The 25,935-nt window shown below is 55.3% G+C and overlaps 2 protein-coding genes across 4 annotated transcripts in view; both read left to right on the top strand.

Annotated features, from left to right (window-relative positions):
• IKZF4 (IKAROS family zinc finger 4) overlaps positions 1-10,776 on the top strand; it is a 28,560-nt gene extending 17,784 nt beyond the window's left edge. For 2 of the 3 annotated variants that reach the window (XM_065419291.1, XM_065419290.1), the window contains exons 5-7: positions 6,895-7,044; positions 9,124-9,255; positions 9,947-10,776. In XM_065419291.1, coding sequence (XP_065275363.1) covers positions 6,895-7,044; positions 9,124-9,255; positions 9,947-10,647 — 983 coding nt within the window. In that variant the 3' untranslated portion in view covers positions 10,648-10,776. The remainder of the gene's footprint in view (positions 1-6,894; positions 7,045-9,123; positions 9,256-9,946) is intronic. The other variant, XM_065419292.1, reaches the window with a different exon arrangement.
• Positions 10,777-20,278: 9,502 nt separating this feature from the next.
• On the top strand, positions 20,279-22,928 carry RPS26 (ribosomal protein S26). Its single transcript, XM_065419282.1, has 4 exons — positions 20,279-20,358; positions 20,816-20,993; positions 22,062-22,192; positions 22,832-22,928. Exons 1-4 carry the CDS (start codon positions 20,356-20,358, stop codon positions 22,865-22,867), a joined length of 348 nt encoding a protein of 115 aa, XP_065275354.1. The 5' UTR covers positions 20,279-20,355; the 3' UTR covers positions 22,868-22,928.
• Positions 22,929-25,935: the final 3,007 nt, after the last annotated feature.

The raw sequence follows: 25,935 nt of genomic DNA, 5'->3' as shown, positions 1-25,935 counted from the left end.
ATTACGCTATGTTTGCTTGCCATCAGCCATGCGTTAGGTGCTGTACAGACAATTGAACCAGACCTGGTCCCTGGCCAAAAGAGCGTTCAGTCAGGTGACGGACGAAAGCGGGGGTGGTGGGAGGGAGGCTCTCGGAGACACCTACTTTACAGGATTGCTGGGCATAATTGGTAAGTGGTATTGCACCTGTTTTTCAGCTGGGTAAACTGAGGAAGAGAAATGAAGTGACTTGTCACAAAGCCAACGAGTGGAAGACCTGGGAATAGAACCCAGAAATCCAGTTCTCTAACCATTACATCATCCTGCCTCTTTGTCACAAATTCCCCCCATGTGACCATAGAGGGATACTTATTCTCTACTCGGGTGAAGGCTGGTCCCAGGAGAGCAAGCGGCTGCTCCTGGACAGAGCCGAGGTGCGTTAGCGAGGGTGTGAGGGAGCTCAGCTCAGGAAATAACAGGTTGGTGCTCAGAGACCTGTACCAGCGTTGTCAGAAATGAATGCTGAAACCCAGACTCCTTTGCAAACGAGAGCTGGTCTGGGTCATGCGTGTTCTGCCATCTCTCTGTAAAGAACTGGGAGTGGTCTGCCCAGAGCACTCTGCAATACTGGCCAGGTCAGGAGAGAGAGAAAAGCTTTGGATCTAAAGGCAGATTCCCCCGGAAGGGAAAATAACTGTGGGGCTTTTCATCCTGGAACTTCAAAACTCTGGCCTAGAAAACCCAACTCAGGACCCCAGCCTGGTTTTCAAAAGATTTTTCTGAAGCCAAAAATAAATGCAGATTAAAAACAAACAAACCAAGGCATTCAGGGAGCTATTTACATAAGAGCTGAGAGCGCTAGACTAATGAGAGGCAATGGAACTTTTAGTCAAGTCGCTAGCATCTAAATAGCTAAAGATTTGGGAAATAATTCCTATCTCTAACACAAAGCCGCCTGTCTGTGGTTGCAGACTACATTAGCCCATCTCCCTTGGGGCTGGGTTAAACAGATTTTTGGTTGCTGTATGAAAATAATGCTGTTTAGTTGGGGAGAGAGGAAGGGGTTTATAGCTGCAATCAACTCCTCCAAAGTGATTTGTAAGTAGGTGTTTTCAGGCTGAAATTAACGCTGACTTGTTAACTAGCCTGGGCTGAGGTTTGATCCAGCTCCGAAGCTGGGGAGATCATGGAGGAAGCCACGTGTGGCGATGACGCTTGCTTTCTCATTGTGTAGGGCATCAACAAGTGGTCATCTGCTCCCGACATGCAGTTATTGATGACAAGCTTGGACTTAGTTGCACCATTTTGTCTGGGGCGGGGCCAGTCCAAACCCGTCCATCCTCTCCCTGTATAACCACAGCAATGGTGTAAACTTCGTGGGCTTCAGTGAAGATGCCCCAGTCTTTCCCCAAGGCTAAATTTGATCCCTGGACTCCAAGCCAGTTCCATGTTGTGAGGTTTCCTTGGTCAGTTCCTACTTGCAGCTGCCAAACAGTGGCTTGTGCAAACTTACTCATTGTGGCTTTGCTGGGACAGAGGCTGTTCCTTGGGGTCTGGGTGCCCAAATGTTGTGGTGCCCAGGCTGTATTTGGCATCTTCCCAAGAACCGACAGTTGCACATAACTTCCCTCTATTAAAATCCAAAGCCAGACATTTCCCGCAGTGTCCTGCGTGTGACTCGTACCTTTCTGCATTGGAAGTGTAGAATCCTAGACCTCGAGTGCTCAGCCTCTGCGCTGTGGCAGGCCCAGGTAAACCTAGACCAGCCCCGCCAGGGGTTTGTCCAACTTGCTCTTAAAAGCTTCCGGTAATGGAAACCCATTCCAGAGTTGAACTCCCCTTAGAGTTAGGAAGGTTTTCCTGATGTCTCCCTTGCTGCAGATTAAGCCCATTACTCGTCCTACCTTCAGTGAACATGCAGAACAATCGATCACCATCCTCTTTGTAACAGCCCTTCATGTACTGGCAGACTGTTCTCCGGCCCCCCTACCGTCGCCTTTTCTCCAGACTAAACCTGCCCAGGGTTTGTTTGTAACCTTTCCTCACGGCAGGTTTTTGGAAGAGGTTTTTGTTGTTCTCCTCTCGACTCTTTCCAGTTTGTCAACATCTTTCCTAAAGTGCGGTGCCCAGAACTGGACGCAGTTCTCCGGCTGGGAGCTCACCAGCGCTGAGTAGAGCGGGACATACAGCACTCCTGTTAAAACACCCCAGAATCATATTCGCCTCTTTTGCAAGTCCATTGCCTTGTTGACTCATATTCACTTTGTGATCCACTAGAGCCCCCCGATCCTTTTCAGCGGTCCGACACCTAGCTAGTTATTCCCCCGTTTGGAGTTTGGGCATTTGATTTTTCCTTCCAAAGAGAAGTACTTTGCACTTTATTGAATTGCATCATTTTGAATTCAGGCCAATTCTCCGATCTGTCGAGGCCATTTTGAATTTTAAACCTGTCCTCCAAAATGCGCGCAACCCTCCCAGTGTGGTGTCATCTACATGGTTTATAATTTAGTTACAATTACATTACATTGTAGACTGCTTTGCAGTTTTCTTCTCTGAGATTGTGAAGTGGATGTGTGGGTGGGCGGAGGTTGGGGTCCTGTGTTTTTAGCCAACTAACAGAGTCATTCTGGCCCCATTTACTAGAATCTGAAACGCATTGCCAGAGTTCTCCGAACCATTCAGAGGAAATGAACGTGTCGTTCGTCTGTGTCACAAATGCAGTTAGAATGTAGTTGACTTCCACAGCAATAAACTCCCGCAAGGGGATCAGCTTTTCGGGTCTGTCTAGATTTTCATTCTTGCCCATCTGGGCAGCTTGGAACTGGCATGGAACTGAAGGTGAGAGAGATTTAACTAGTAACCCACGTCTTGGGACCCCAGCTGCAGTGTGGAGCATTTCATAAGGAGTGGGGAAGGGCCTGAGATGAGCTCAGGTCTCTGGCTAGAATTGAAATGTACCAAGTGCTGCCCTAGGAGGTGGTTACAGGAGCTAGGATTATATCGGGTTGTTTATTCTGGCCTGTCAGCGCCACTATGGCTGCTACGCTTTCAAGTCAGTTAGTTAGTCCCTGCCCTGACCCCCAAGAGAAGTGTCTCCTTGTGTTCGCACTCAGATTGAAATGAGGAAGCCTAGGATGTATTAATTCTCTTAAGATCCCTTCGCATGTTGGAGAACTGGGTAGTACAACTCTGGTTTCTTGAGACTGGGTGTGGTGTAGGAGCGAGAGCAGAGGACTGGCTGTCACCAAGTCTGCTGCTGACTCTCTGACCTCACTTCCTAGCTCTGGGCCTCAGTTTCCACCTTCTGTAAAGTGGGGGTAACAATACTAGCCCTGGTGCCAGAAGCTGGAGGCTTACCTAAGGTGTGCGAATAAGTATAAGTAGGGGCATTGCCAGCAGATCGAGGGACGTGATCATTCCCCTCTATTCGACATTGGTGAGGCCTCATCTGGAGTACTGTGTCCAGTTTTGGGCCCCACACTACAAGAAGGATGTGGAAAAATTGGAAAGAGTCCAGCGGAGGGCAACAAAAATGATTAGGGGGCTGGAGCACATGACTTATGAGGGGAGGCTGAGGGAACTGGGATTGTTTAGTCTGCAGAAGAGAAGAATGAGGGGGGATTTGAGAGCAGCCTTCAACTACCTGAAGGGGGGTTCCAAAGAGGATGGCTCTAGACTGTTCTCAGTGGTGGCAGATGACAGAACAAGGAGCAATGGTCTCAAGTTGCAGTGGGGGAGGTCTAGGTTGGATATTAGGAAACACTATTTCACTAGGAGGGTGGTGAAGCACTGGAATGGGTTCCCTAGGGAGGTGGTGGAATCTCCATCCTTAGAGGTTTTTAAGGCCCGGCTTGACAAAGCCCTGGCTGGGATGATTTAGTTGGGGTTGGTCCTGCTTTGAGCAGGGGGTTGGACTAGATACCTCCTGAGGTCCCTTCCAACTCTGATATTTGATTCTATGCAAAGCACCCTTGAGGTCCTCCAATGAAAGGAGCTTCATACATAGGACGTGATTTTTATGAGCGTGCAAAACTTGAAATGGTAAAGTTCCAGCTGCGTGAGCGGATGAGGGGCAAACATTTTTTTCTTGACAAATCAGAGTAGTTAAAGGTTAAACCACACGTCGCAAAGCAAATAAGCGTTTTCTGTAACATGACTCAATAAGTCTGGCTCGGGCAGGTCTGAGCATGGCGGTTTCAGCGAGGGGAAAAACTCCACCCGAGCCTCAGACCCCAAGACGGTGCGTTCGTGACGCAGGTGCCACCGTATCTGATGAGCGACGGTTTCGTTCCCCGCAGGCACTTCCTCTGAATGGTTCGGAGAACTCTGGCAAAGCGTTTGAGTCTCGCAAATGGGGCCGGTATCAGAAGATTACTCTGGTAGTTGGCTAAAAACATAGGAACCCCCCCGCCGCCCCTACGCACACTTGACAGTTTCAGAGAAGTAGACTGCAAGGCAGAATGCTACTCTAGCTCCAGTCTAAAAGGGGAACCCAGGAATCCTGACCTGCAGCCTCTCGCTGTACCCAACAGACCACACTCTTCCCCGCGGGGCGTCTCACCCTCGGCGGTAATGGCATGTTCCAGTTCCGTAGCTGTGCGCTGGTTGCGCCCCCCCCGTCCCTTTCCTACAGAGCGTTGGGCAAAGGTTAAAGTGGTTCGAGCATTCACCTGGGAGTCAGGGCTCCCGAGTTCTGGCCCTAGCGCCGCCGCTGACTAGCTGCAGAACCTCAGGGCCTTCGGGGGGGTTTTCAGCTCTGACCCGGGGGAGGCAGCTTGTCGCTAGTGGAGTCTGGTCCCAAGTACTGTACGCTGCCGTGGTGGCACAGGGCTGGTCAGGCGTGTCGAGCACTGTGGTGGCTCCCGCTTACCTAGAACTCGTGTAAAAGGCCTTGGCAGGGTTTCAGGGAAGCTCCACGCTCCCTAGAACGTCTTTGTAGGAAAAGACGCCTCAGCCTGGCGAGTCCCGCTCTTTGCCGGGGCAGAACTGCTCCCTCTGGGCAGGAGGTGGCCAAAATCCCCCACTGGAGGGACATAATAAATAGCCTCTGTTGCCACTACGCCAGCAGTACAGCATCTGGGCAGCTTCCAGATTCCTCTGCCATGGACCACTTGCGAGCTCTCGGCTGAGAGGAATGAGCAGCTCGGGGCCCGTGCCTCACGCGTATGGGGATCAAAGGTTTTGAGCGTCGCTGCTAAGAGTGAATGAGTCACAGAAGGCGTATTACGTTCACCTGCAGGATTTGCATCCACAAACTCCACATCTGCCCTTCTCCCATGATCTGTCCCCTTCTCCCTTCCCTTTTCATTCCCTTGAGCGTATCCCGGCCTGCTGAACGCCCCCTCCCCCAATGGAGCTCACGTGACGTTTGCCGCCATCACATGGATTGCTCTGCTTGGGTTTATATCCTCCTTTGTCCTGTCTGTGCTGACGGAGTTCTTCCGGGTAAGGACTGTCCCCTGCTCTGTTTGTACAATGCCTAGCAAAACGCAGCTCCATTCTTGGCTGCTTCTCGGCACCAGGATCCATCCTAATGCAGCAAATTGTCTTAAAACAATGCAAAAGTGCTTCCCCGTCCTCTGCACGGACTGCATCAGATGCTCAGGGTGTGGGGTCTCCAGGACTGCTGTCTGCCCCTGCAGGGTGTAACGATCATATCAAAAGCTCCATACTAATTCATCACTGCAACCTGCCACGTGCCCGGCTCGCGTGGCCCAAAACATTGCATGGCTCTGCTGTGTCTGTCGAACCTGAGAGAACCATCAGCCATCAATGGGGAAATTAGCAGAGGTCAGAGTGCTGCTCCGGACCCATCGCTAAGCACTTCCCTTACCAGTGCTTTTGAGCCCACAGGCTCTCCGCAGCAAGCCGTCACCAGACAAAACCAGCCGGCCGTTCTGTGGTGAGCTGCAGCAGGCACAGCGCGGGTGTGACAAAGCATTGGGGATTTCCAGCAGGGCTGCGGCAGCACTTTTAAATATTGCCCTGGCTTCCGGGGGCCAATCCTGCAGACCAGCCACACTTACGCCAGAGGGGCAGGACAGTGCGGCTGGGCAGGTGTGAGAGAGAGGACGAGTCAGAGGAGGCTGGCGTCCTGAATCCGCATCCCACAAGCTCAAACCTTCCCCTCCCCTTTCAAAATCTAGAAGCAGCTGACGCCTTGTTGCTGTGCGAAGACTGCTTGGGAGGAGAGAACCCTTCAACAAGGGGGAGTGAGATCAGTGACATTGTGTTTGGGATGAGGTGAAGGAGCCGGGGGGGCAGACCTCCTGGGTTCCGATCCTGGCTCTGGAAAGGCCGTTCGCCCAATGACTAGAGCCGGCTGAGTGGCCTGGGTTCGAGTTCCTAACTCGTCACGGATTGCTGCAGTCTTCAGCCAGACACCTTACCTGTGTTGGCCCGCTGTCCCCTGCTCTGTAAAGAAGGGATCAAGCTTGCCTGCCTCCTGCGAGGGCTAGGCCAGGCATGCTGGCGTGTTCGTTTATTCCAGAGGAAACAGCTCCTCAGCTCTTGGCTCAAAACAGCGTCATTTTAAATCTGACACATGCATGAGACACTAACTGGTGCATTGTACAGATTAGTAAAGGTGTTTTAGAAAAGCCGTTATGGGACTAAAATGTGAAGGGTCCAGGTGGAGTTTGCAAGAAGGGCCTGACCGATTTGGTGCCCAGCTCAGACATGCTGTGGCATCAAACGCCAAGAGGTGCTTCGATTAGTCAATGACATTGCACATCAATACCGGCTCCTTGGCAAATCCACCTGCTTCGATCCCAGCCGTGTTACGCCCTTAACCCCTCTGAGTTGCTGCACGCATGTGGCTGGCCTGCACGTAGCTGTGACGGCTTCCGGGTAATAGCTGGGTTTCAGTGTAATATGTGTTTTGATGGCCAGGATCTGTTTTTTCATTTTTTCCAGTCTCCTCCCCCACAGTCGGCAAGCCCTACAAATGCAACTACTGCGGCCGGAGCTACAAGCAGCAGAGCACGCTGGAGGAGCACAAGGAGCGGTGCCACAACTATCTGCAGAGTCTGAACACTGAGCAGCAGTCGCTGGCCAGCCAGCAAGGTCAGTACGTGTCCAGGAACTGGCTAGTCCCAGGCACCTGCTGGGACATCTGGTGCTTAGAGCAGGGGGGAGAGTCAGGACTTCTGGCTTCTCTTCCTGGCTCTGAAAGGGCATGTGGACTAGCAGTTAGAGTAGAAAATTGGGAGTGTGGACTCCGGGGTTCTGTTCCCAGCTCCACCACTGACACTAGATTATGTCACATTGGGACATGTCACTTCCCATTTCTTTTCCCCACCGATGAAATGGGATAACGGCTCTTGGAAGCGGGAGGGCGTAATGCTCTGGAGACCCTGGGATAGAAGGTGCTAAGGGACCAAGGAAGAGCGAAGTATTCCCTCGTTATGAATATCCGCTTACCCAGAGCCTGTCATTTGGTACAGTCGATCGCTTGCAGCATAACCGTATACCTTTTTATAACTAATTCTATTAGGAGAAAACCCCTTAGAGCACTTCCCATTAACAAACAAAACTTTACTATGCAGAACCATGCTCTAGCCTCTCTTTGCGACAGGGGATGGATCCCGCGATGATTCCCCTGTTCTGTTCATTCCCTCTGGGGCACCTGGCATTGGCCACTCTCGGAAGACAGGACACTGGGCTAGACAGACCATTGCTCTCACCCAGTATGGCCGTTCCTAGGCTCTATTACAGCTGATGCTTAGTAAGCAAAGGATTGAACCTTACAAAGCAGGGGTCTTGCGAACAAATGGATCATCTCCAAACTGATCAGCACCAAACTAACTGCTCTGAAATCTAACAATCTCCAGCGGTGTGTAAAGCACCTCCAGCTCCCAAAATAGCACCTCCGTGGTCAGGAGATCACCTTGGGCCAAAATGGAACCTCTGCACGCCGGTCCCCAGCACGCCAACCTGCCCAGTGGGACAGGCCTGGCATTGTGGGCGTGTCTCTCGCACGCTTTCTGTGCCTCTCCGTCAGCTCTGTGGAACTGAAACTTGTGCTCAGCTCGTAAGAGCTGGCTAGTGCCACCATCTGCACCTTGGTTCAAAGGAAAAATCAACCCTAAGGATCATAAAGCCCCGCCCTGCTAGCAAAGCCTAACCTGGCTGCCGCGCTGCCGCGGCGGAGCAGCCGGCTTACGGTGAAGCTTTCTCTTTGCAGACCTCCAGGGCAGGAGAATCCCCTGGAGACAGGGCAGATGTGACACTACACTGGATGTTAGCGAAAAGGCCAGTTGGTCTGAGACTGTAGTTCCAATTTTCTGCACTATCATTATTGTTTCTAGGCTGCCAGAGACATAGGTGGGACTTCACAGCCATAGGAAGGGAAGGGCTCTGCTGAGGCCTTTACAATCCAAATTAAACACAACACCAAGTGTGAGTCAGATGCCAAGTTGGCACCTGGCACTCTGGAGAGGCCGGCAGGAGAAGGCAAGTTGAGGAGCACCTCATGCCCTTTCTTCCCCAACAGCCTGCAGCCATCCATCTCCGAGGGTTTGCTGCCGCGCCGTCGAAGCACTGTCCGCGCAGACGCGGTTGGCAGTAGCAGGGTCTCCGCTTGGGAGTGGGTCTCCCTGCAGGGCAAGGGGGGAGTTGTAGAACCAAGGGTCATGCCAGTCCCTGGTACGTCAGCTGAGGGCGATAGTCAATAACGCTTGAATTGGCTGATCGCAGCCCCGAGTAGCAGTGGCAAAAGCACCCTCGCCAGCAGCGGTGAGAGCGACAGGTTGCCGGCGGGGGTGGAGACGCCTCTCCTGCCATGAACGCTTCTCTAGCACTGTGGCTGCAGGGGATGCTTAAAGCACCGACAGAGAGAGAGTCCCTTCCCCAGAGCGGTTCCAGTGCCAAGCGGGGAGGGCTGCTCAGGCAAAGGAGCGTGTGGTGGGGTTGCTGGTGGTGCCATTGGAGGACTGATCTGTGGAAGAAGTGGGTAAGCTTTTGGCTTCCAGACTGAGCCAGGGACAATGGACCTTCCCCCAGTGGATAAAAGGAGAGGTGTGACCGTGTGCCCCACTCTTCACCTGCCCCGCCTCCAGCGCGGGGAGTGGAAGCGATCTCCCCAGTCCTGTTCGCCTCTCCCGCATCGGGTATTGGCTACATGGGTTTCCCTTGTCTTGGCAGGCGATGAGATGCGAGACCTGGAGATGGTCCCGGATTCTCTGCTTCACCCCTCATCCGATCGGCCGACGTTTATCGACCGGCTGGCGAACAGCCTCACCAAACGGAAACGCTCCACACCTCAGAAATTTGTGGGTAAGGGGCTCCCCCTTGCTTCCCGGGAAGAGCAGAGGGAGAGGTGAGGGAGGGGTTGGCAGCAGCAGTTCCTTGGCCCTACGTGAAGGAACTGACCGCCTCTGCGGGGCCCCCTGAATGTGCTACAGCCCTGTATGTACGAACGCCACTGACCTTACCCAGCGCTTTCATCCTGCAGGCCCTGCACAGACAGGGATCCTTCACCTCCCCGAAATGCAGTCACCTTTGGGGTGGGGTAACGTGGCACCTTTCTGCACTGGGACCACAGCGGTGTTCAGAAGGGGGCAGCTTAGAACCTCTCCTCCATTCAAAACTGCCGGGGGCGTTTGGGAGGAATTGGGTGTAATTCCGAGGGCTGACCAGGGACCTTCGCTGGGAAGTCTGTGCCCCCAGCAGCACCCAACCACGCTGAGACACTGCGGTCAGCGTGCGCAGCAGGGCCCTGATCCTACTGTAAGAGGGGAGAGCGCCCCCTGCTGACCCCCCCCTCCCCTGCACACCTGGCTTCCCTGGCCCCATCCTGGGGTAGTAGCGCTACTGTTGAGTCACTGCAGCTGGACAGTGCCGAGGCCCAGGCCTGCGTGGGTTGCCGTGTGACGGGATCACAGGCTGAGCCGTGCAGAGCGGAGCTCATCTCTGCGGAGCGTGTGGGGCTTGCCCCAGGTTCTGACCCCTTGCTCCTTGCCCCCAGGGGAGAAGCAGATGCGATTCAACCTCTCCGACCTCTCCTTCGATGTGAACTCCAGCTTCGAGAAGGACGTGGAGCTGGTGGGCACCCACCACCCCATCGACCCCAGTTACGGCAGCTCGCTGTCATTTGTGGGAGCCGAGCACCTGCGCCCCCTCCGCCTCCCCTCCACAAACTGCATCTCGGAGCTCACGCCTGTGATCAGCTCCGTCTACACCCAGATCCAGCCCATCCCGGGCCGGCTGGAAATCCCGGGGAGCCGAGAAGCCGCTGAAGGCCACGAGGACATTCCCGAGGGGGCGCAGATCGTGTACCGGGGGCGCGAGCAGGGCGTGTCGCCCAGCAACGGCTGCCAGGATTCCACAGACACGGAGAGCAACCACGAAGAGAGGACCTGCGCCAGCAGCCGGCAGAGCCCAGCCTACGCCAAAGAGGACCCCAAGCTGCAGGAGGGCACCCCCGCTGCCCGCACAACCCCCAGCTCAGCCAAAGACGTCCTGCGGGTGGTGAACGAGGAGGGGGAGCAGGTGAAAGCCTTCAAGTGCGAGCACTGCCGGATCCTCTTCCTGGACCACGTGATGTTCACCATCCACATGGGCTGCCACGGCTTCAGAGACCCTTTCGAGTGCAACATCTGTGGCTACCACAGCCAGGATCGGTACGAATTCTCCTCCCATATAGTGCGGGGCGAGCACAAAGTGTAGGCTAACTCAATCCTACCCCTTCGCCCTGATCGCCCCGTGACTCCTCCCCCTGGCTCTAGCTCCGCCCCCTCCCGTTGGGCATGGACCTGTTTTTCTTTTATACTCCTTTGCACTGACTTTGGCTACAAAATATTTAAAAAAAAAAATCAATAATTAAAAAAAAAAAATCACGAGGGGAGCTCTTAACGATTTGCCTTTTTATAAACGGAGTTATTTAAATATTGTTAATGGATTTTTTACATTCTTTGTGCTTTTCCTTCCTGGTCCTCCCTTAGTTATTTATTAAGCTTTTTATTTCTTTATAACTCTCTCCCTAAAGCTCTTTGAATTTTTGTCAGAGACTTGATCTACTTCTCTCTCTGCCGAGAGGAGCATGTAAACCTCAAGCACATGTTGACGTAACATGCACACGCGTGAACACGCGTCTTATGGTTTAAGCCTCTCGCCCCCGCCCCTTCCTTCTGACTCTTTTCGGTTTCAGTCCTGAGCCACCTGTCAAGCTGCCGTCGGGCAACGAGAGTTTCAGATTAGGTGCTAAAGAGAAGAGAACTCCCCTGGCCAGGAAAGCCACAAGCTAGCCACAGGGGGTGTCCATGGGGTGAACGCGCCCCAAGCTTTAATGGGTAGTATCTCTGTGGCATGAAACTGCCTGGAACGCAGATCAGTGCCCCCGGGAGCCCTCTGTCCCCGAGGCGGCTTTGTGATGAAGTCTCCTGGAGCAGGCAGAGAGGATGGGACGAGGCACAGAGCAACTGGGGAGGATGAAGCTGTCACAGTGCCACCTGTTGAAGGAAGGTGGAGCTGTACAGGCCGCTTGCCAGGGCTCCGACGCTCATGGCTTTTAAGTACAAACTGCGTCTCAGATCAGAGGTAGGAGGGTAAAGGCTTGGAGGATCTGGGTGGGATCCAGCTGTGCCCGTGAGGAGCTGAAAGTACTTTAGCCAGGAGGATAGCAAGCAGCTTTGAGTGGTGGCTTTGTTCTCCTCTGCTGGCATGTTGAGCCCCCTCCACTCCCAGAGAGCTGAGGAGAACACTGGCTGAATTAGCTTCCTTCTGGTCAGCGCCCGGGGTCAGCTCTTGAGTAGCCTGGTAAGCGTGAGTAAGAAACAGGTGTAGGCCTCAGTCCTGGATTAGGCACCTGTCACTGACTCCCGCTCCCCCAAAGCACTTTGCTTCCTTTAGCAAGCATAGCGGTGACCCCTCTGCCTGCTGAACCCTGGACCTGATCCCACGAGGACTTTGGTAGTGTCACCTAGGGAACTGTTGCTGGGGCCAGTATCCAGGGAAGGAAGGACGGTCGTTAAACAGGTCAGCCCCTAGGAACCCCAATCCCGTCGCTTCATGCTGTGCTGCATGGTTGAAGAGTTTCTTCCTCTTCGGCAGCTTTCCCCAGGGGCCGCCACTGGGCACTTTGCCGTCGGAGTCCGTAGCTTCCCGGGGAGCACGTGTCTGGCTCTTATTTGCACAGAGGACTTGGGTCAGTTGCATAAGCCCTAAAGAGCTGCACTTTCAATGCGAAAGCTTGTTGTTGGGTTGGGTTGGGGTCGTTTTGCCCCACAGGTAGTTGTGATGCTGCGTGGCACAGCAGAGAGATGTGGACGTTGTGTCTCTAGCACTTGCGCGTAAGCAGATTGTGTCTTTAGAGTGATGTGTTAAATGTGTGAGTCTGGGGGGTGGGGGATTTGCTGCATCAGAGAAGTGGCTTCTGTTGAGAGTTGCGTCTGCCCCAGCAGACTGCTAACTACTGGGAGGTGCTCAAGCCCCCTGGGCGAGGGACTTGACCGGGAGCTTGCTTGGTTACTGTAGGGAAACATCCAAGAAATGGGGAAGGGTGACTGCTGGCTTCTGGGACTTGCAAAACCAGCAGGATCTGTGGGGCTGCTGCTTCCCGGAGTAAGGGGATGAGCAGGAAATCATGTCAATGGAAACCCCCAAAATCATGAGGGGGGAGGTCCCCAGAATCCTAGAACTACTGGGAGAGGGATTTGAAAACAGTCCATTCAGTCCGTGGACAACGAGCGGGAGTAGCCAATGGACAGGCTTTCACCTGCTCCAGAGAGGCGGCAGAGAAGCAGGCAGCCTCCACCATTATTTTATTTTTATAGCAAACCCGCTCCCCATCCCCTGCAGCTGGGATCCTGACGGTACTTGCACTTGCAAGGGGCGTGAGAGTTACACCAGGCCACTATGTGCAAAAGGGGTGGGGGGATGTGCAGTCCCCTTCCCCCATAAATTGGTCAGTAGGCCAGTGTCAATTAACCCCACGGCTCTGTCTTAGATAACGCTGCCCATCGGAAACAGGGTGGGGGGGACCCCAGAGCCTGGCTGTGTTCCAGGGGCCATAACTTGGGGGCGTGAGGGGAGGGATCCCTGCTTTATACCAAGGCCCACGATGCATAAAAATAATCACTCAACAGCAGCCCAACAAACTGCTCCCTTGAGGTTTAAACCAAAGGCTTGTTCTTTTTCTACTAAAACAAACAGAACCACCTCACAAGCGGCAACGCTCGCTGCTCTTTCTTTTCTTCTTCTTGCTTTTCTGTTGACGGTGTTTGTGTATCCAGATGTGAAACGAAACCGCTGAGCCGTTTTTTTTTCAGAAGCCCGTTGGCGGCACAAACCGGCTTGGGCAGAAAGGCCTGTCGTGTCTGCTGCGATGACCGTTCAAGGAGGTTAGGAAAGTTCCCTAGCAGACATTCTCCACCCCCCTTCCCAGTGTATAAATCTAACTGCTGTGGTGCAAACTTGCTTATTCCTTTCTGGTCTCTCCTCCAGAAGTGGTTGTGAAATGTTTGACTGGCTCAGAAAGCATTTTGTACTGTATTGAGCCCTGGCAGACCACGAGAAAACAGACCATAACATCCTGGCATTCTGATCACCATCTTCCAGCTGAAGTGCCAAAGAGAGCCGGGTTTTATCAGTCATTCCGGAGAGTGACCAAAGTTAGATTGAGACTAAAATTGAGCACTGACCTCCACATTTGGACTGGGATTTTTCAAAAGGCACCTAACTCTCATTGACTTTCTCTGGGAGTTGGGCACTTCATGTCTTCAAACGTGTTTGAAAACCCCAATCCTTAAGCTTCTAAAATAAGTGGTCTGATTATTTTTTTATTTGGAATTGGAGAGCACCCACAGCTGCTGTCGAAGGCCAGGAGATCTGTAGGTGCCAGCACCTTTGAACATAAAGCTACTTATTCGGGTAGGAGCCTGATGTCATCCTTGTTTGAACATGCTGACCTCATATTTTATACCTCTCAAAAGGTGGGATTCCTGAGCTGCAGACGGGGGTTTTAAACTCTAGTGGTTCTTGGGCTAGCATCTGCTTTGAACAGAACTGAAGTGAGAAGCAAGATGTTAATCAGAATGACATGATTCCGTTACTTCAGAGCATTCAGTTCTAGGCCTAGTGATCTGAGAGATCTGACCTTTTCAAAGTCACTGCCTCAGCACTGGTCCAGTCCTCAAAATACCAGGATCTGGAGTCAATCCCTTTTCATAAATACGCTCAGAAATAATTTCTCTTCCCATATGATCTGACTGCAGAAATCTCCATCTAGGTACGTCGTGAATACGAAAACCAGGCAGGACTGTGCTAGGCCTTTAAGGCTTTCTGGATGTTATGGATAGCACTTGTTAAATTGGCGAGAAACTGCTGGTTTTCCACAAGGTAGCAATAAAAGGCAAAATGGCTCGATTGTGTGTAATTTTTGAGAAGCCTTCTCCAACAGAGCCCCAAACTGTCGGTTCTCATGCAAAAACGATGCACTTTTCCTGCCGTCTGTCTGCAACTGAGCAGGCGGAGAGAGAAGGAAACAAACATCATGTCAAGCGGTCTTCTCTGAGCAGAACTGGAAACCAAGCTGAGAGAGACACGTGGGTCTCCTTTTCTTACTGGCATTTGGTAAATTCCGTCATGGGAAGCCGGTGCCCGGGTTGGCTGCCGTTTGGGGGATTTTTAAAGCACGGTTGTGGTCTGAAAAGCAGACTTGTAAAAGTGACATTATAGCTGCTGCGTGTTCTCTCTGATTCACTTCGAAAAATCCACCTTTTGACTTGCAAAGGCAACTTCTGTGCCACCAACCATCTCCCACTCAGTGTGAAAACCCGGCTGGCTTAGTTCTCCCTCCAGCCTCTAAAGTCCCCAGGTGGACCAGCACTGCTGACCGTTAATGCACACGGCAGGACATAATCACCCTTCGGGTGCTCAGTTGGTTCCTGCGGGGCTCCCGGGAGTAAAAACTCCTTTGCCCAGATCAGATCCGCTCAGCTTCCCTGACAGCCAAGGTCGCTTTCTGACCACAACTGCTGCACTGTCACATTGTTGATTTGGTACGAAATTCAGCTAAGCTTGACCTGACTGTTATCCCCAGTAGACTGTGAATAAGTATGAAGAGCCCCACAACCCCCCCATGCCTCCCGTTCCCCTTTTCAAAAGGTAAAACCAACACAATATTCAAAGGGGGGGGGTGTTTTTTAAACAAAGGGAAAGGGAAGTTCTGAAATTTATAAACACCTTTTTTCCGCATCTTTTTTCTTTTACCTGTAAAGAGTCTAAAACAAATGTAGGAATTTTGTAAAACTCCAGGTCGCTTTACTTGTGTAAATATATATATATTTTTTAATCAGATGTATGAAGAACAAAAAATATGATGTGCAATACCCCAACCCTCTTCCAGCTCCGACTCCTCCTCCTTCCTTTCTAACGAGTTTTCATTTGTATATCGTTAATGGATTTGCTGTTGTCTTCGGGTTTTTTTCCCTTTTTTGTGAGGTTAGACTCGCTTTTCAACAACAAAACTCTCTCTTACCGCAAAAGCTTTTTGTATCTGTAATATATTGTAAGTAAATATTTGTGTAATGGAGATATACTACTGTAAGTTTTGTACTGTACTGGCTGAAAGTCTGTTATAAATAAACATGAGTAATTTAATGCCCCAGGCCTCTTCCTGCTCAAACGTCATGGCTTCTGGAGCATGGTTTGCCCAAAGATGTCCCCATCCTCAGGAACACCTCACAAACCCAGCACCATCTATCCTCCCGACCGCCTGTGACAGAGGGAAGTGGTTTCCCCCGTCTGTAACATAGGGATCATGACCCCGGCTTGCCCAAGTCTGGCAGAGCTGGGAACGAAAGCCAGCTTTCCAGAGTCTTAGTTACAAGACTAAAGCTGGCTGGAGAAGGATGATTCCAGTTTGCGAGAATTTCCAAGGGTTGGAATTTTTTTCTTTTTGTGTCGGAGCGAAACCAAAACCTTTCAAAAGTTTCTCTCCCCCCCCCCCAAATGGAATTGTCTCGAAATACCCTTCTTTGGACTGAGTTGTTCAGGTTTGCATTTCAGGGGTCTCTCTTTGGAAGCGACTGACGAGTCCACCCCGGACCTCAGAAGCCTTCCCATCAAAATGCTCCAGCCCTGGAAATGTTTCCGCTTCGAAGCAGCATACTGCCATGAGAAACCATTCCATGGACAATGTTCCAACCAGCTCAGCTAAGGACTTGTCCGCAGGGAAACTGACTAGTGGGCGGAACTATTTGGGAATCATTATTCTGCTCTGGTTGTGTTGGTCAGTTCCCCTGCATGACAAACCCCGGGTTCAGACACTTCCCAGGGAGAGCAGAGAGAGAGTGCGTGTGCGTATGCACATCTGAACAGAATGGTTGCCAAGCTGAAAAGCAAAGAATCCTTTGTCACTTGTTTCTCATTGTGCCTGGGTTATTGTTACCCCAGCCTTGCTGCTTGCCGGCCCAAGTGCTACACCGCAATAGCTCACGGATGGGGAGACGTCGTGACAAACAATTGGTGTGTCTGTCTTGAACGGCACTCGAGTAACCTTGCTCACAGCCCTATTTCTATCTTGTTGATTTGAGGCTGCCAAGGCTGCGTCTGTTACAGCTACGATTAAAAGGGGCAAGGGGTGAGGACCCTCTAGGGGAGGAAGGAATTGAAACAGCTGAACCTGAGAGAGGCAACATGCTGGGGAAAGATGCCAGATTGACGGCCCTGGACATGAGTCCCAAAAACAGGTACAGTCTGATTCAGAGCGGCTGATTGTTACTTCGTTCCTGAAGAGGAAGGAGGTTTGTGGGAGAGAGCCCTAGAACTCACTCACGAGCTCCCGGTATTGTGGGGTCTTGCAGAGTCCTAACTGGCACATAGTGTAAGGTAGAGCAGCCTTGGGGCTGCTCTAACTAGTGCTCTACTTCCCACTGATCCTTGTGGCCTCTGGGTATCCGAGAATAGCTGTAACTGCATTCTCCAACCATGTCCCAATCCACCCCCTCCGCTGGGAGCAGGGGCCGCTCCAGAGCCTTGATGCCATCTCTGCACAAGCTGGTGGAGGGTCCTTTAGGGCAGGAGCAGTTCTTGGGAGGGGGTGGGGGGGCATTTCTTCCCATTTTAAGACCCCTTGACACTGTCAGAGCAGCTTAAAGGGACTGGAGAGTAAATGAGAACAGGGCCTAATTTCTTTACCGCTCAGCCCAACCCTGCCACGCAGGGCCATCTCTAGGGCGAAGAGGGAAATTTGGTCACCACAGCCCCATCAATCTTCGGCCTCTCTGCTCAGGTTGCCAGCAGGGGTCCAACTGCATGGGGTATATCTGTAATACGGACACCAGTTCACCAGGGCCTGGATATTCGACTAGGACCTGCCACTCCTCTCAGCCTGGAGGTTTGCTGAGCCAGACTAGTGTGGATTGCATCCTCTTCCCTCCCCGCTCCATTCCACACCCGCGAAACAGGTCACCGTTCCCGGAGTGGCTCTGAATGGAGGCCAGGCCAGACCAGGGGGCATCTCTGACCTCCGCTGAAAGCAGGGAGCTAGAATTGGAACAGGAGCCCCAGAGGGGAGGGAGGCTCCGGGCCATGAAGATCTCTCCCCGATGGAGTCCCCCGGGATTCCAGCTGAGGTCCTGGGAATGTTGTTCTGCAGTGTAGCTGAGCCAGAGGCGGGTGGTAATGAAAGGCCTCGCCTGGCCTCCCCAGAGCGCGCTCCTTCGAGATGGGTTCCCGTGCTCTTACCAGGACCAGTTCCGCGTTCTAGACTCCAAACTCAGGCAACCCCCTCGACGTGAATGGAACGACAGCGACTTCCTCCCCACTTCTGAATTTGGTTCCAGCTCTGGAAGGTCCGTCTGGCTCTCGGTGGGGTGTCTATATTGCCGGAAAAGGCCCTGCTCAGTCGCCTTGGGCTCAGGCTGCGGGGCTAAAATCGTGCAGTGTCGATATTCAGGCTTGGGCTGAGAGACCCTGCAACGGGGAAGGGTCTCGGCCTGGACTCCAGCCCTAGCCCGAATGTCTGCGCTGCCATATTTAGCCTGGAGCCTGACCCCTGGGAGCCCCGGGCAATTGACCTGGTCTTTGAGGCTCGGTGCAGTGTAGATGGGCTCTGCTTCCTGCTCGGCGTGTGTGATCGGGGCAGGTGATTTTCTCCCCTCGGTGCTCGTTTCTTCATTGCTACTTCCCAGGCCCCTTGAGGCTCTTCAGACCCTCAGCTGGAAATGCTGGTACCGAGGAAGTTAATTCTGTCCCAGGGGAGTGCTTGTAGCTGCCATTGTTCCAGGTGCTGTACAAACACCGGGACCTCCAGAGCTTACAGTCGAAAGAGACCAGACAGAGATCTGTGGGGTCAAACAGCAGGTCAGTCGCAGAGTAAGGTGACCAGACAGCAAGTGTGAAAAATCGGGACGGGGGTGGGGGTAATAGGTGCCTATATAAGAAAAAGACCCAAACATTGGGACTGTCCCTGTAAAATGGGGACATCTGGTCACCCTAGTCGCAGAGTGTCAGAGCCCAGGTTTTCTGAGTTCTGCTCGAGTGCCCTATTCATTAGCCTGCAGTACATTGATGGTGTGTTGGAAACGCACAGCGAGGGGCTAACAGGGCCGTGCCAGAGCACTCCCCCCTCAGTCTAATCACGGATGTTTTTTCATCTAGCCATCGGCGTCGGTATCACTGTAGGCGCAGTGCTTGGCCATCTGTATTATTTATATTACTGGAGGGCCTAGTGACACACCCAGCCTTTGCGCTAGGCACTGGACAAACAGGACGACAGGACGATCCCTGGGAGCTCTCTGGGCCAAGGGAAGTGTAAGACGAGAGAGACCAGCTGCAGACAGACAGAGGGGGGAACACGAGGACGCAATGAGACAGCACTGGTCAGTGGTCGCAGCACGCTACTTTGTACACGTGCTGGAAAACGTATTCAAGCTGCCGCCCTCCTTCACCACGGCTTGGCGTAGCCTGGTTTAACTCAGAGGGGGAAATGCTACTTGGAGGGGGATTCATTTTGTAAAGGTTGCCCTCTGGGTAACTTCCAGGCTTTTGCGGCCAGCCTGTGATGTACGCTGAGCGCCCAAGGGACTTCACTCAGATGAGGGTCTGGGGCCTTTGGGATCTTTCTCGTAGCAGCAGGAGGAAGCTTTGAGCTGCTGGGATGAGGGGGAGGGAAGGGGTGAGACACGTTTATCCCCTTTGCGCTACCACAGGTAGAAACGTCAGAGCAGCCTTTCTGGGCAGATTAGGATCTCTGACCTTTTCGAGGGGCCAGACTGCACTGAGCTTTTTCAGTGTGAAACCCAAAGCCCATGAATAACCTGTGTGCGGTTCTACCAGGCAGCGATGGCATGATAGCAACAAAGGGCTCGGGGGGGTTCGACTCAGTGGGGCGTCTGTATGTCACGGAGTCTCCGCCGAGGGGGCCGTTCCAGAGCAAGCGCAGGGAGGTTTCGCTCGGTCTGCAACTGGCGCACACGATACCAGGGTCTGTTGTTCGGCGTCACGGTACCCGGTGGAGTTTACTGAATGTGGGGGCCGGGGGATGTGTCTTTTTCCTCCTGCTTTTGTGGCTACAATAAAATCGTAACTTGAGGATTCTGAGGCATGAACTTGTTTTTTGTTTCTTTATCACCTTTGTATTTGAAGGGCCAGCACAGGACTCCTGGGTTCTCTCCCTGGTCTGGGAGGGGAGTGGGGGCTGGTGGGGGAGGGGGGCTGGGAGCCAGGACTCCTGGGTTCTCTCCCTGGCCAGGGAGGGGAGTGGGGTCTGGTGGGGTAGAGCCGGGGAAGCTGGGAGCCAGGACTCCTGGGTTCTCTCCCTGGTCTGGGAGGGGAGTGGGGTCTGGTTTGGGGGGGGGGCGGCTGGGAGCCAGGACTCCTGGGTTCTCTCCCTGGCCAGGGAGGGGAGTGGGGGCTGGTGCGTTAGAGCGGGGAGCCAGCCAGGACTCCTGGGTCCCCAGACCCACCGCACTCCACTCCCCACCTTCCTCCTGCGGCTCAGCGCCTGGGCCATGCGGCCCCACGGGGACTACATGTCCCAGCATGCAATGGGCCCTCCTGGGCAAAGAGGACTACAGATCCCAGCATGCATCGCCCCCACGTGCCTGCGAGCGGCCCGGGCCTAGCCGCCTCCGCGGTGCATGCTGGGATTCGAATATTCTTGTACGTGACGTATGATCCCTTCGCCAAGGCATAAAAATAGTCCCCTCCCGAGTTCTGAAGAGCCGGTCCCGGCTTCCTCCGCGCCCGCAGGGATCCGGAGCCCCTGCTCCGCGGAAGGGAAGGGGGCGGAAGGGACGTGAGGCCGGACGGGGGGTCTCGTGGCCTCTCCGGGCTCCCGCTCCCCTGGCGGAGGCACTTCCGGGACGGGCGGAGGACTATATAAGGGTTCGGCGCGGCGGCTGGATCCTCTTTCGCCTCGTCTGTTCCAAGATGGTGAGCGGCGGCGGCGCGAGGCGGGGAGCCGGGTGGGGGGGTCACGGGCCGGGGGGGCGCGGGGCGCAGCGAGAGGGGGAGGGGCCGGGGGGGCCCAGCGAGGGGCGCGGGGGGGGTCACGGACCGGGGGGGCCCATCGAGAGGGGGAGGGGCGGGGGGTCACGGGCCGGGGGGGGGCCAGCGAGGGGGAGGGGCCGGGGGGGGCCAGCGAGGGGGAGGGGCCGGGGGGGGTCTGTCCCTGGGCGGAGGGGCGAGTTCCCAGCCCCCCTCGGCTGCAGGGCCCAGATCCGATCGCAGCCCCGCAGGCCCCTGGGGCGGGCCCCTGCGCCGGCCCCGGGAGCTGGGGGGGGGGGCACGCTCGGGGGGGGGGGGAAGACTTGTGTGTAGCCCTGGCTCTGCTCCCTCCCCCCCCCCCCCCAGCGCCTCTGACCCCATTTCTTCCCCCCCCCCCCCCCAGACCAAGAAGAGGCGGAACAACGGGCGCGCCAAGAAGGGCCGCGGGCACGTCCAGCCCATCCGCTGCACCAACTGCGCCCGCTGCGTCCCCAAGGACAAGGCCATCAAGAAGTTCGTCATCCGGAACATCGTGGAGGCCGCCGCAGTCCGGGACATCTCCGAAGCCAGCGTCTTCGATTGTGAGCCCCTGGGGGGCCGGTGCGGGGCCGGGGGGTGTGTCGTGCCGCTGGGGAGCGGGGCCAGCCCCAGCTGCAGCCTGTGTTACCAGGGACAGTCCAGGAGTTCGGGCACCAGCTGGAGACCTGGTTCCACTTCCTCAGTTTGCTTATCTGTACAATGGGGACAGTCGCAGCGCCCGCCTCCCAGCGGCGTGAGGGGTTAAATACAGTCCAGGGGGTGAGGTACTCGCACACTGCAGGGGTGGAGGCCAGATGAATACCATAGGGCGTGGATGGAGAAGGGTTGTCCCTCTTAACTCAATCAAACATAACATGACAGTGAAGAGACGCCCGAGCTTGTGTGACGTTGGCGTGTCTCCCGGCCCGGGGCTGAGGCTACGTGCTGAGCTGGCCGCGTGCTAGTGGAGCAGTTAAGCGCTCTGCAGATGAATGAGACTCTGCCTCTTGGCGAGGGCCCCAGAGCACTTTGTTGCCCGTCTAGCTGGGTAAAGTGGTCTCACCCTCGTTATGCTGGGGAGGAGGCGGCGACAGAGCTGAACTCATTTGCCAAAAGCTGCAAGAAGGTGGGCGGCGAAGGTGGATGTAGAACCCAGGTGTCCTGGCTGCTTGCTCTAACCATTAGGCCCCTCTGCAGCAAAATGGTGCCTGGGGCTTCTGGTCCCCTGACAGGCGCCCGTTGGGGTGGAAGTCCCAGACCAGGAGCCATCGGGAGGTCCAGCATTCCTGCCAAAAAGCAGTTGCAGGGAAGCAGCGGGAATGGGACTGGTTTGTGCTCCAGGACGCACCTGGGGGGCATGGAATGAGCAGACTGTAGCAGCGTTACCTTGACTAAGGAGCTGAGCCCACCGTCACTGCATGTCCTGTCATGCAGCGCTCCGGCAGGGCCTTGCTCTGAGCGTGTCTGCCCTGTGTGTAATCTCTGGCTCCACCGTCGGCTCTCCGGCATCCTAGCTCGCAGTTTGGCTCGCCTGGGGCTGGGGCGACACTAACCGATCCCTCTGTAGCTGGAATGGAACTGGGGAAGCTGCGGCTTCTGGCTGCTGATTTACGCCTCTCCCATCTCCCCAGCGTACGTGCTGCCCAAGCTGTATGTGAAGCTGCATTACTGCGTCAGCTGCGCCATCCACAGCAAGGTGGTGAGGAACCGTTCCCGGGAGGCCCGGAAGGACCGTACCCCTCCGCCCAGGTTCAGGCCCGCAGTACGTATTGTGCACAGATCTCTCCAGCCTGGCAGGCCAAGGGCGGGCACTTCGGAGCTCATTGCATCCCTCTGTTCCTCCCCCAATTCCCATCCCCCTGTGGCTCAGGGACTCCTGCCAACCCCCTGCAAACTCTTCTCTGCCAGAGATGGTGGCGCCTCCCACACCAGAGTCCCCCATTCACCCTCCATGCCAGTGACTCGGTGTCCACCCCATTGCTCTGCAGGGCAATGATCAGAGCTGCCCGCCGAGGCATGCTAGCAAGCCGTGAGGAGCCGGAATTGACTCGCACCTGAGGCCGGTGACTCTCTGTGGAATAGTCTCTTCAGAGGAGAAGCCCCCTGTGCTTGGGACACTAGTGAACGTGTAGTGAGGGGAGCAGGGACCAAGGGGATTGGCCCATGTGGGTAACAGGGATAGGTCGTTATCACGTGTGACACGTCCTGCATGTCTTCCCACTGCTGGGTTCTTCCACCTTCCTCTGGAGCATTTGGTTTTGGCCACCATCAGAGACGGGTGGTGAGGTAGATGGATCTCGGGTCCGCTCCAGTCTGGCGGTTCCTCTTTCCCTGCCTGGAGTCAGAGCACTGAGCCGTCGGCTGAATGTGTCCTAACGTTCTCCTTTCTCTTCCCCTCTAGGGCGCTGCCCCGAGACCTCCCCCCAAGCCCATGTAAGGAGATGGGGCTGGAAATGCGCATCTTGAGACATTGCCTCAATAAATGACTTTACATCTGGTCTGTGGGTGCGAGTCTGTGTGTGGGGAGGGGGGAGACTGCACCGGGTCCTCGCACTCGCTGGGAGCTTGTGGGCGGACACCGAATGTTACTCTGGAAACAAGCGGGTGAGGATTAGATGCCCTCTGGGGTGGCAGGGCTCCCTCTGCTGACTGCGGGGGGCAGGACTTTGGCTTTATGGACAGATCCCAGCTCACGGGATGGGGCGGGGGGCTCTCCTGTTTGTCAGCAAAGCATCCCAATAACTGGCTGTGGCCTCCCAAACGGCGCTCAGGGGTCTCTGTGCTGGGGTGATGGCAGGTGTTGACAGAACCCCACAGTGTCAAATGGAACCTTAGGCTGGAGGTTTTTGCATGGAAGGCTGAAGGTCCGTCGGTACCGCGGGGGGTGTGTGTGGATATTTTGGACTGTGGGTGTTACCTGCTGTTGTGGCACAACTTTGAGGGGTGTCAGTGCTGCCAAGAGCTCCATCAAATCCACATCGTCCAAAAATGCAGGAACAGGAGAACACTGAAGCTGAAGGTTTGAGTGAAGCCGCCGATCCTGGCCCTTAGCTGCTCGCAATTCCAGTGCAGGGAGCGTCTCACTCCTCCCCGGGCTGTTCATGGGCAGCCAGCAGGGGGTGGGAGAGGCAGTTCCTGCAGCTTGGCATGGAGCGCTCTGTGCGGGGGGGCTCGCCCGTCTCGCCCGGATCACCCTTTGCTTCTCTGTGGGTGGCTCCATTGTGGGCTTGGCAGGGCCCCGAAGTGGCGCTAGGTTACTGGGTGAGGTTGCACTGGTCGGGTTCAAGTGGCGCAAAGCAGCCCGGGCCAGCCCCCGTTCTGCAATTCTCTGCTCCCCCGGGCGGAAGGCTGAGAGGCGCTCCCTTAACTCTGCCCGACTGGCAGCCGGGTCCCTGGCTGGTGCCCTATTGCTCCTACCTGCCTGGCCTTTCAGCCCTACAAGAGCCAGATCCAGGCTTCAGCCGTGGGTGGAGCGTTGGGTGGCTGCAGAACTTGCTGGGATACAGGTAGGACGGGAGCCTATGCACTCCTAGGCTCCAGGGCAGCCTTGTGTTGGGGGCCTCTTTGCACCAGGCCTGGGGGTGAAGATGTTGCTTATGCCCCCTGCTAGCGGGGGGACTTCCCTGGGGCAGGGGGGCCCAGGAAGGAACTGCAGGTTGGGGGGAGAAGATAATGAAGTGAAATCCTAGTGAGCAGTGTCCTTAGCACCAGTCCCAAGAGAGGAATTCCCAGAAATGGCCGGGGGGGGGCACCCCAGGGCAGGAACAGGTGTAGGCTTGGTCCTTCCCGCGGAGGTGGATTACTTTAAGACCGGGTGTGGGGCTCTGTTTCTGGCCAGTCCATCTCCAAGAGGCTCTGGCCTGGGAAAGGTCCAGGCAAGGAGAGTGACGCTGGAGGCCTGAAAAGGAGGAATAGGAAAAATTTGGGCCTCTTTAGTGCAGCCCTATGAGGAACCAGGAACAGCAAACAATAGCAGAGAAGGGCTGCAAGGGCGCCTTTGTTTACCCTCTCTCGTAACCTGACAACAAAGAGGGACAAAAGCCGACAAACGGTGACTATTTTTAACACGCACTGTGTGATTGGCCTGTGGAACTCTTCGCCACAAGAACTCACCGGCCAAGAGTTCAGTTGGGGCCAAAGACTCTGACAATATGAGACTCTGTGATTACAAAAACAACAAGGAGTCTGGTGGCACCTTAAAGATTAGCAGATTTATTTGGGCATAAGCTTTTGTGGGTAAAAACCTCACTTCTTCGGATGCATGAGTTTTTTACCCACGAAAGCTTATGCCCAAATAAATCTGTTAGTCTTTAAGGTGCCACCAGACTCCTTGTTGTTTCTGTTTTTACAGTAGGGTAAAAAATAACCTTGTTTGTATCCCGTGTCCCTAATGTGCTCGGTGACACTGAAGATGGGCCGTGCCCCCCCCCCAAGAGCTCCCAGTGGGTGCTCCCAGCCGTCCCGTCCCCCCCCTGGTGTCACAGCTGAGGCATGCTGGTAGCGGGAGGTGGGTTGCTAGAAGAACTCTGCCAGGCTGCTGCGCTGGCTCCATCCCCGCGGGGGCGGGTGGATCAGGGGCTGACGGTTATTGACGATTGCGGTGTGGCGGGTGCCCACCCGGCATGCGTCAGCTCCCCTCCCGCCTCCATCTCTGAGCTCATTTCCTCCCGCTCCCCTCCCTGACTGCGCCCATTGTTCCCCCGCCCACCCCATAACCCGTAGCGTGCCCCCCTGGCCTGCCTGGCACTGCCTTGCCATCCGTGGTGCCCAGGCCCCGGGAGGTTGTGCTGGCTGCTGCTGTGCCAGTGACCAGGGACAGGCGCGGAGCAGAGCCCAGGGGAGGCATGTGCCAACGGTGAGAACAAAGCGCAGGTGGGAAGCCAGGAGGAGAGGAGACACGGGCAGGGGGAGAGGGGGGCATAGGCTAGCAGCTGGGGTTCTGAGTTCTAATCCTGATGCTGCCCATGGCCCCCCTCGGTGTCTCCCTCCCATGCCAAAGGGGCATATGGTTATTTCCCAGCTTGGGGGTTCATTTCCTCTCTCTGCCATGATGGGGCCAGGCCCTCAGAGGTGTTCAGGGGATTTCGATTCCCTGGAGGAGCTGAGAGAGACAAGGTGGCCAAGGTCCCTTGGTGAGGGGGACAAGCGTTGGCACCCAGGTCTTCTCTGGGGGGTGAGCGCCAGCACCTCCCCCAGCCTGTCTCTGCTCTCCTGGGCCTGGCCCGGCTGGGACTGGAGCTCCCACCGCATCCGGGGCCCGCTCGACCCCAGGGTGCCGGGGCCCCAGCCAGAGCTCCGGGGTCTGGTCCAGGGGCCGGGCTGCAGGGGGCAGACTGACGGGCCCGTGTCTGGGCTGGGGGCATTGCAAGCTCCCTGGGGCAGGGACCCGGCGGCCGGGCAGCGCCTGGCACAGCGGGGACCTGCCCGGGGGCTTGGACTAACAGCGACCAGTGACTGGCCCAGGCCTGGCCTGGGGGCAGAGGGGGGCGCGCAGGGGGGTGGGGC

The sequence above is a fragment of the Emys orbicularis genome, chromosome 19 (assembly GCF_028017835.1).
Source record: "Emys orbicularis isolate rEmyOrb1 chromosome 19, rEmyOrb1.hap1, whole genome shotgun sequence".
NCBI classification, from domain to species: Eukaryota; Metazoa; Chordata; order Testudines; family Emydidae; genus Emys; species Emys orbicularis.
Note: the sequence above shows the minus strand (reverse complement) of the source record. Positions and strands in the feature narration are given on the sequence as shown.